The following is a 9,207-nucleotide window of genomic DNA, read 5'->3' as shown; positions in this document are numbered from 1 at the left end:
CCCTGGGGGGTGTGAGCTGCAGCTGGCCGGGGCAGGCTCCGTGGGTGGCCGGGACCCTGCTCCCTGCCCCTGGGGGGTGTGAGCTGCAGCTGGCTGGGGCAGGCCGTACAGCTGCATGGAGGTTTTTAAAAAGCTGAGGAGTCACACCAGCCCAGTAAACTACAATATCCCTGAGAACACGTGACCACATTCCATGTTCCTGGGATGGCTGACCTCCCTACCCATGGTGGGGTGCGGTGGGAGCTCTCCCAAGATGCAGACTCCTAATCTTGCCTGACTTTATTCTGGGTACAGGCCCTGGACGCACCACCCAATCTGAGACCTGGCCAAAGAGGGAACTTCTTCCCTACAATGTAGATCTGGGGCGCAGAGATGGGTTAGGATGACTGGAATGTGTAGTTCTAAGACCCAAGAGCATCCAGGCCCAGCAGACAGTGGAAACGGACAAGCACATGCTAGGGTCTGGATCTCTGTAACACCGCGGTCAGCCCTCCAGAGCCAGTAGCCAGTCCAGATTGCCCTCCGAGGACCCTGTCATGTGGGGCTGACCCCTGGGGGCCCGTCAACCCCAACTGGAGGCGGACCCAGGGGAGGTGTGGTTCTAGAACTCTGAGGAGGAGGGGCCTGTCCCCGGGCACTGGTGAGAACTGCAGGCCTGTGGCCAGGCGGTCCCCACTCTCTCCTGCAGAACGTTCATGCAGAGTCTCCCTATGGCGTCAGGCCCCGTGAACACCTGCACTGAGGGGGCTGCCCTTCCACGTCCTGCTCGTTCTAGATTTCTAGATCGGCTGGGGTGGCTGGAGGAACAGGACCACCATCAGCTCCCACTCCGGTGCACGGCACACACAGGCCGGCCAGCAGCTCCGGAAGCGCCCGGCTCAAGGCCACTCTGCCTGGGCCATCACGCTCTTCCATGGTCCTCAGCCTGCCTGCTTCCGAGCTGTTTCTGGTTGATGAATATTAACAATTAACCAAAGGCCCAAGGCTGATGTCGTTGTTCACACGCACCAGGCGGGATGATATGTTCTCGGCTCTCTGGGGCTGCCGAGGTGCAGAAGAGCCCGGGCCCTGTCCTGTCCCAGGCTCCGTCCCACAGCACCGACCCCGACGAAACACCAAGCCGCTGAAACGACTAAACCAGGTGCCGTCCGGCCTCTCACCTTCCCCAGGCCCCATCCATGGAAGGTGGTCCTCTGGCTTTTCCTAGGTTTTCAGAGACAGTGACCCTGTCGTTTCTCTGAGAAGCTCAAGTGAGCTCTTTCCGGAAGAGCAGAAGCCCATCTCCTGTCCTGTTTGGTTTTTCCTCTCTGGAGCTTACACGCAGAGAATGAGCTACCAGAAGCGTTCTTCACAAAACACTGAACTGTGAGTCCTTGAGGTCTGAAGGGACTTCTCGTTCTCGGCCCCTCGTTGTGGTGGCTCAGGGGCCCCCAGACCCACGGCCTCGTCTGCCCTCCTGTGGAGAATGCCACCAGCTCTTGCAAAGGGCTGCCAGGCACAGGCCAGGATGAAGGCTCGCCGCGCTCTAAACCTGACCCCGTAAATCACAGGTCAGGATCCGCGAGCCCCATCTCTTCATGAGGTACCCACACGTGGAAATTACGAGAAAAAAATGACACGTTTGGATCGTTCCAGGTTTTATGTTTGCTAACCCAGTTCTACAGTTGTGTATCCAAGGGCATCTGCCTGTGGGTGTTCTGGTGACTATTAAGCTTATATATGGATTTTTCAGATGGAGACAGATGCTATAAGAAACTTTGGATTAAATTCTGAAAAAGATTATTTTTCAAAAGTTTAGGTGGAAGAATCAATCTTGATCTGAAACGACTTCTCTGCTCTAATGAAACGGGAACACCCCTCCTGGGGTCTGGCCTGCAGAGCTGGGCCATCCAATTTGTCTGCAGGTCTGTGAAGTGGTAGTGGCCATAACCTCCCCCGAGGGGGCGTCATCTGGGTCATCTTCCATCCCTAACTGAGGCTGGCATGAGCGCAGTTTGCAGAGGAGTCTCCTCGAAGGCAACGCAGCAGAGGGGAGGGACAAGGTCCCAAGCCCGCAGGATGTGAGTCCCCATCTTTGGGATAAGGGGGCCCAGGAGGTGCAATCATGAGGCCTCAGACCCCAGGGAGATTCCTCTCAACGGCTTTCCTTCAGATTTCTTCCCAGAGCCTTACAGCGACCTGACTTGTCCCGTAACATCTGAGTGCCCGTTGGCTGATGATCTTTTGTATGGGAGTGTGGACAGGACAGTGTGGACAGGACAGAGATGCAAAGTCACAGCCCTAACCCTCTGCTGGCCCCAAAGAGCGCCATGGGTATGAGAACAAACGGGGCCAGGAGAGGAGAGGGACCAGCCTCCTGCCCCACCTCCAGGGTGGTCCCAGGGAAGAGAAGAGACACTCCTGTCCCTGCTTACTGCAGTCGAGACAGACTGAGGCCTTCCGGGCCGGACCTCCGCGGACACAGGGATCATGGGTTTCACGTGGGGCTTAGTTGGCCAGAACAGTTAGCAAAGTCAAACAATCCCAAAGGGCTGGAAGAACACTCAAGTAGAAAGAAGCAGGAGATGGTGGCAGGTGGGGCGGCCAAGGCCACAGCGTGCCACAGTCCAGACCGAAGGGGCTGACCTCGCCAAAAATGGACCTGACAGATGTGGAAACTCAGTTACCAGGGTTTTTGGTCCAAACATCAAGTCTCTCTCTAGGTGGGAAATCGGAAGGGGCTGTGGCACATCGCGAAACCCAACCAAACGTGCCATCAGAACTTCCAAGTGCCCGAGCGCTCGTCAATGCTGCCGCAAAGTCCACCGTGGCTGGTCCAGACAGGCCTCCGCGTGTGGAGAAGGTCCAGCTGCAGGGCGGCTTCCCCACGGCAGAGGCGGGGGGGCCCATCTGTGGTTCCACCTCAGGACCTGTGCACACGTGTGAGTGCCCGGGTGCGTGTGCACAAGTGTGTGTGCGCGCACACGTCAGCCAGAGGTGACATGCGCACGGACCCGGCCTGCAGTTCACAAGACTCCCTGTGAGAAACGGCCTCTCCTCCGTCACGGACCGCGGGTTCAGACCTCTTCAAACGAGCTGCCAGACAGCGGCCTGGTGAGCGGATTCGGCTGCGGAGAGCGGAGTGAGGGGTTTCCCAGCCAGCGGTGCTCTGGCCGCCTGGTCACCCCAAGTCCCCTGGGTGTGCTCCGCAGCTGACGGGGACGGTAGGCCAGCACATCTCCTGCTGTGCAGACAGCCTGCAGGCCGGCTGGGGCACCGCACGGGGCGCAGCTTCGAGCACCTGTGTGGGTGACCTGGACCACAGCCAGAACTCAGAAGGGTCCTGCCTTGCGCTGCAGGGGTGCCCCAGACGCTGAAAAGTAACGGCCACGGGAGCAGCTCTCGGTGTCCTCACTCCGTGTCTCTCCAGGTGTCTCCCTGGGGTTGCAGCCCAGTCCGCTGCTGGCTGTCATGTCAGAGGCCAGGATTGGTTCCGGGCTGGGCAGGGGGAAAGAAGCCGGGAGCTGATGGGCAGGAGGCGGAATTCCACCAGACCTGACCCTCTGGCTACAGAGCTTTAGATCTGAGACGGGAGTTACAATCGGGGCGGCTGCGGCCCTACCGCGCCTGGGCCCGTCCTGTCCCGACCTGTACAGCAGCTGGTCCCCCAGGCTCCCTGCCCCTTCCCTCCTTCCAGCGTCTCGGGAAGAACAAGGAAATAACCATTTGCTAAGCCCATGGCTGCCGGGCTACAAAGCAGAGGAGGACAGGACCAAACTGTGGCTCAGCAGCCAAGGAGAATCAGAGCGCCCCAGGCCCCTCACCCCCCTGTGATAAAGACTGGGAGGCGAGACCCTCACCTGCTGCTCCTGGCCCCTCCCCAACTCCGCCTCTCCTGGGGAGATTTCTGAAAACCGGGGCGAGGGGAGGGGGCCAGTAGGAAACGCATGTGTACACCCGTGGAATCCACGCTCAAGTCAGGCTCGTGGTGGACAACTGGGGCCAGGAGTGGCTCTCTGCACCCCAAGTGACATGTGGGGTCCTCTGATGGGCAGGAGACAAGTGCAGGGGTGCCTGGGACCCAGGTCGGACCCCTCAGCCCTGCTTCCTCTGCTCCCAGCTAGACCTCCCGCCACACTTGCAAGCCACGCTCCCCGGGCCTCCCTCACCTTGGCTGAAGCAAAGGGAATGGCATCATGGCTGAGACCGTTCTCGGTGTCTCGAAACCACACACACACATTTGGGGGGCAGGCAGAGAGGCGGGCAGTTGCAAAATGAATAAACAACCAGTGTATCCCGAGCCGTGGGTGGCCTCCCAGCTCTCCCGTCCTCTGGCCTGGCCCCGAGCCCCTGCCGTGCCCGCACGGGGTCTCTGGCCCCGCATGCAGGGGTGGGCGGGGTGGCTGGGGCATGGGGTGTGTCACCTGCTGGACGGCAGCAGGAAGTGAAGGACCAAAAGCCTCGTCTTCAGGGCCACCCCCTGCAGCACGGGCTGCGAGCACGAGCGCCCGGGTCAGCATGGGGCATCGTGGGGTAGCAGAGCTGCGGCATGGCTGGGGGCGGTGAGGTCTGCGGGGGAGACAAGCCTTGGCTCTAACCCGGGAAAACCGAGACAGAGGTGGAAGGACACGGCGACTGTGGCTTTGTCATCGCCGTCAGCACGTGCCCCAGCCTGAAGGGGCCCAGGCAACACAGAGGTGGCCGTGTTGGGGCCTCAGTGCCGTGGGGGGTAGATACGGATGACCGTTTTATTCCTAAGACAACTAAAAAATACAGCGACGTTCTCAAGCACCTGCACGGAGCCGTCGGCCCGGAGCCGCCCGTGCTGGGGCTGGGCGGTCTCTCCTGCACAAGGTCACCTCCCAGGGTCAGTGACTCCCCAGAACGGGCGCTCGCACAGAGGGGAGAGAAGGAGCCACAGAGACGACTGGCCGTGAAAAGCACAGCCACGCAATGACGGGACACAGACGAGGCCACGTGGGAAGTCATGAAGTCACAGCAAGGCCAGGCCGGCAGGAAGACTGTGCCGCTTTCCCTGTCCGTTTGGTGGCAAGACCATGACCCCCACAGCCGGTGTCTCGGGAACCCAGACCTGACAGACTGTCCATGTGCGGCGGCAACACAGCGGGCCCTCGAGAGAAGAGCCCGCCGCCAGCCCAGCTCCCGCCCAGGCCCTGGAAGGACTGGCCTGCGGGGCGGCGGCTGTGCCCACCCCACGGGCAGCAGGCAGAGCGGGCCAGCCGCACCAGCTCAGCTCCGAGAGCGCTTCTGTCGGCCCTGCGCGGGCTGGGCAAGCATCCTCAGCCTTCACCATCCAGACGCACCTGCGTGCCGTGGCGCTCCCCTCGCCCACAGAGACTTAGTCTGGGCACAAAGAGCACAGAATGCAGGTCCCCACCAGTGGCAGGTCCTTTCCCAGCCACACAGGCTGAAAGCCAAGGGTGAGGGTGGGGCAGGTGCGTGTCTCAGGCGGGCCGTGGCCCCTGACGTGGAAGCGCTTCATGGCAACTGGGGGAAGGAAGTCGGCTGGCTTACGGTTTGGGGACTCTGAAGGCGGCCTGGGGGGAGCCACCCACAAGGGGAACGCGAGTGGCTGGGCCCGGCAGCCTGGGGCTGCACCGCTCCCAGGGAGGACCCACCTCTGGTTGTTGGCAGCATGTCCGAGAGCCCCTGCCAAGCAGTCACCATCTCTGGGTTCTTTTCCAAATCTGCGAAGTTCTTCCAGACTCTGATGGCGCCATCATCTTGGGGAGAGAGGGAAGGAGGTGAGAACGTGGGCCTGGCTGCTGGGGCCCGCGGAAGAAGCCCCCTCCGTGACAGGTGACGGGGCCACGAGACAGAGGACTATGCGGGTCTCCCGCGAGGGCCCAATGTAAGAGCAGTGGGGCCGGTTCCTGGGAGGCCCGTCTCTACTGGGCATCCTCAGACTCCCGTCTGGGCCGCCGGGGAAGCCGCAGTGGGGGCGCAGTGGGACCCGCCACCATCCTCGACCTCTGACCCCAGGTGGCCCCTTCCTGCCTCTGCTGCACACAGCTGGGCCTTCAGCTGGTGGCCCCACGGCCCCTCACATCAGGAGGCGGGCTGGCCGCCCCTCCCTCCCTGACACTCAGCACAGGGCCCTTGCACTTTTCCATGAGCCTGCGTGGCATGAGCATGCAGCTCCACCCCGTGCCCTTCCTCCTGGCGCTGCTCACACCCCACCCCAGACCCCGCGCTCCGACTCACTAGCCCCTCACCTGTGGCCCTCAGAGGTGATTCCCGCCTGGGGGATGACCACTCGCCTCATAGCAGAGGGAGGACGAGGTCCCTCGGACGTCCGCTGGGCTGCGTCCCCGCCTACACCCGTCCTGCCCCTGGTCTCTGTGACCGTGAATTTCCTTGCTCTGGAACCCAAGCCCTCGTGCTCCTCCCCCAGGACCCCCTGGGGACCCACTCCTGTGCTTGCTTTACCGGGAAATCACCCTCTCCCACCTCCTTGGTGCTCAGAGGTGCTCAGTGTGACCTGTCCTACAACCTCCGCTGAGCCACCCTGGCTCCCCGGCCACCGCCCCGGGTGCCTGTCTGCTCCTTCACCCTCATGCCCGCAGCAGAAGGAACTGCTGTGGCCTGACTTCATCTGGTCCTGAAGTGGCGCTGCCTGGGAGAGAGGCTGCCAGCAGGACCTTTCCCCACGGGCCCACCCTTCACAGCGGGGCCTAGGAACACTCTGAACGAAGGGGGAGGCAGCGTTCCCAGTCCAGTCAGCTCAACTGTGTCGATGGCTCAGAAGCTCAGGCCTAACGCAGGCCGGGCCAGGGACATGCCCAGCATAGGACAGGGACAGGGCAGGCCCAGGACAGGACAGGACAGGGACAGGACAGGACAGGGAGAGGGCAGGCCCAGGATAGGACAAGACAGGCAGGCCCAGGATAGGACAGGACAGGACAGGACAGGGACAGGGCAGGCCCAGGATAGGACAGGACAGGACAGGGACAGGGCAGGCCCAGGATAGGACAGGACAGGACAGGGACAGGGCAGGCCCAGGACAGGATAGGACAGGACAAGGCAGGCCGAGGATAGGACAAGACAGGGCAGGCCAAGATGGGAACATGCCCAGGACAGGACAGGGACAGACCCAGGACAGGATGGGGACAGGACTGGGGTAATGTGGGGAGCCAGCCTGCAGTCTACCTTGGTCTTCCTCTCCCTCTTGCCTCGTGCGCCCCCTTCTCCCTGCCTGCCGATCCTACCCCTGGCCTGTCATCCCTGAAGGAGGTGCAGTCAGACCAACGGTGACTTCTCATCACCCACAAACAGTGAGGTCGTGTCTTCAAACAGCTAAAGGAGACGGCGGTCACCTGGGGTGGCTCACTGGGAAGCCTACTGCAGGGAGGGGTGAAGTGGCGACATTTCAGACCCAGAAAGCAAGCATGAGGCCCAGCACTGGCAGCGGCCCACCCGGAGGCAGGAGCCTGGCCTGAAGAGGAGCCGGACACACGATGGCACAGCTATAGCAGTGAGGGCTGGAGACCCTGCGGGAGCCGAGGCGGGGCCTCCTCCCTCTTCCTCCGCGCTCCGGGAGCCCCCACCCCCACCCCGGCCTCGCCTCTAAGGGCATCACAGGGGCCACAAGGGCAGAGGCTGACAAGGCCTTTCCTGGTCAGGGGAGGGCCGGGCCCCAGAGGAGGGACCGGTCCCTGGACACCGACGGGCACTGGTCACCTGCTGGCCCCGCTGTCTGTGGGTGAAGCCCGTTCCCTCGGAAACCTCCCACCTCTTCGGTGACGGCGGCCTTCGCCACGAGCAGTGTCCTCCGCCAGAGGAACAATCAGGGCTGTGCATGAAGATACGCCGGGGTCTCCGCACTGGGTTTGGGGCCCGGGGCCCCAGCCCCGCAAACCCCACTCACCTGTGGCCGTGAGCAGCAGCGAGCAGTCCTGGCCATTCAGGTACTCCATGGCGGTGACCCTGGTGTACCGAGGGTTTCCGTTGTGGAAGTAATCCAGCTTCTCCCCTTTCTCCCAGTCCCAAAAACTTCGGGGAAGGAGAGAGGAAGGTTACTTGTCAGGGAAATGCAAACAAAAGCCACAGGGCGATCCCCCCTCACACCTGCCAGGGTGGCCACTCCCAAACCCACGGAGAGCCACGAGCTCCAGCAGGTTGTGGACAAACAGCCCGCGTGCATGGCTGCTGGGCATCAGCACGGGGCTCCCCAGGCGGTCAGTCCGAGGGTGCCACGGGGCCCAAGGTCCCACTGCCAGGTGTGCTGAGACATCCGTCTGCCCACGTTCATTGCAGCCTGGCTCACAGCTGCCAACGGGGGGACGGCCGTGATCATGACATGGGCACAAAGCGACAGAGGACGTAGCGCTGTGTCTGGGAGATGCTGAGCAAACGAACAATACTGTGTATCACTGTTATAATTTTAATTAAAAATCATGACTGTCTACGAATCTTTAATAAAAATTTGTTTCTACTTTAAAGGGAGCTGTTAAAAATGTAAACAGATGGGTGGCACGGAGTAAATTAGAATCTGAGAAAAAATTTAGCTCCTTTGGTATCGAACAGAAGCTACTTGAGGGCAGATCTCAAAGACTCTGTTCTCTGTTGTGATTTACTTTGTTGCTTCCTTTTCTAACAAAATCAAACCCAATAAATCATCAAGGTAGACTTTATTCTATTTTATGTTTTGCCTTCCTCTAAGTTGAGTTAAAAGGAGACATATGTTTTAAAAAAATAAAAAATAAAGCCTGACCATATGAAGATATCAAAAAAACAAACGTGGAAGTGACCCACGTGTCCATCGCTGCTTGGATGTGGAGCGTGGACGCACGGGACTGTCACCTGGCCTGCACAGGGGACGTTCTGACACCTGCCACAACAGGGACAGACAGATGGCACTGTGCTCAATGGGAGGGGCCAGACACACAAGGGCAGTTGAGGTCCCTGGGGTCTCCGTCCAGGGACAGACGGTGGATGGTGGGCGTGGGGGCCGGGGGAGCAGAAGGCGGGGTTTGTGACTAATGGGGACAGAGTTTCAGTTTTACAAGACGGAATCAGCTCTGGAGGTGGGTGGTGGTGGAGTCTGCACGGCAGCGTGAATGCGCCTGGTGCCGAGCTGTGCACTTAGGTTATGGCGCGAAATTTTATGTGCATTTTGCCAGAATAAAGAAAAGAGGAATAACCGAAGTAAGAACACCCCTGAGCTCCTCCCCCATGAAGTGGGTATGTTCTCCATGGCAAAAGGGC

The 9,207-nt window shown here is 60.7% G+C and overlaps 1 protein-coding gene across 2 annotated transcripts in view; it reads right to left on the bottom strand.

The window, feature by feature from the left end:
- RPTOR (regulatory associated protein of MTOR complex 1) overlaps window positions 1-9,207 on the bottom strand; it is a 329,954-nt gene that overhangs the window by 12,113 nt on the left and 308,634 nt on the right. For both annotated transcript variants that reach the window (XM_032429799.1, XM_032429800.1), the window contains 2 exons: window positions 7,868-7,992; window positions 5,619-5,723 (listed from right to left, as the gene is read on the bottom strand). In XM_032429799.1, coding sequence (XP_032285690.1) covers window positions 5,619-5,723; window positions 7,868-7,992 — 230 coding nt within the window. The remainder of the gene's footprint in view (window positions 1-5,618; window positions 5,724-7,867; window positions 7,993-9,207) is intronic.

Source organism: Phoca vitulina, unplaced genomic scaffold, assembly GCF_004348235.1.
Source record: "Phoca vitulina isolate PV1807 unplaced genomic scaffold, GSC_HSeal_1.0 scaffold41, whole genome shotgun sequence".
Lineage (NCBI taxonomy): Eukaryota > Metazoa > Chordata > Mammalia > Carnivora > Phocidae > Phoca > Phoca vitulina.
Note: the sequence above shows the minus strand (reverse complement) of the source record. Positions and strands in the feature narration are given on the sequence as shown.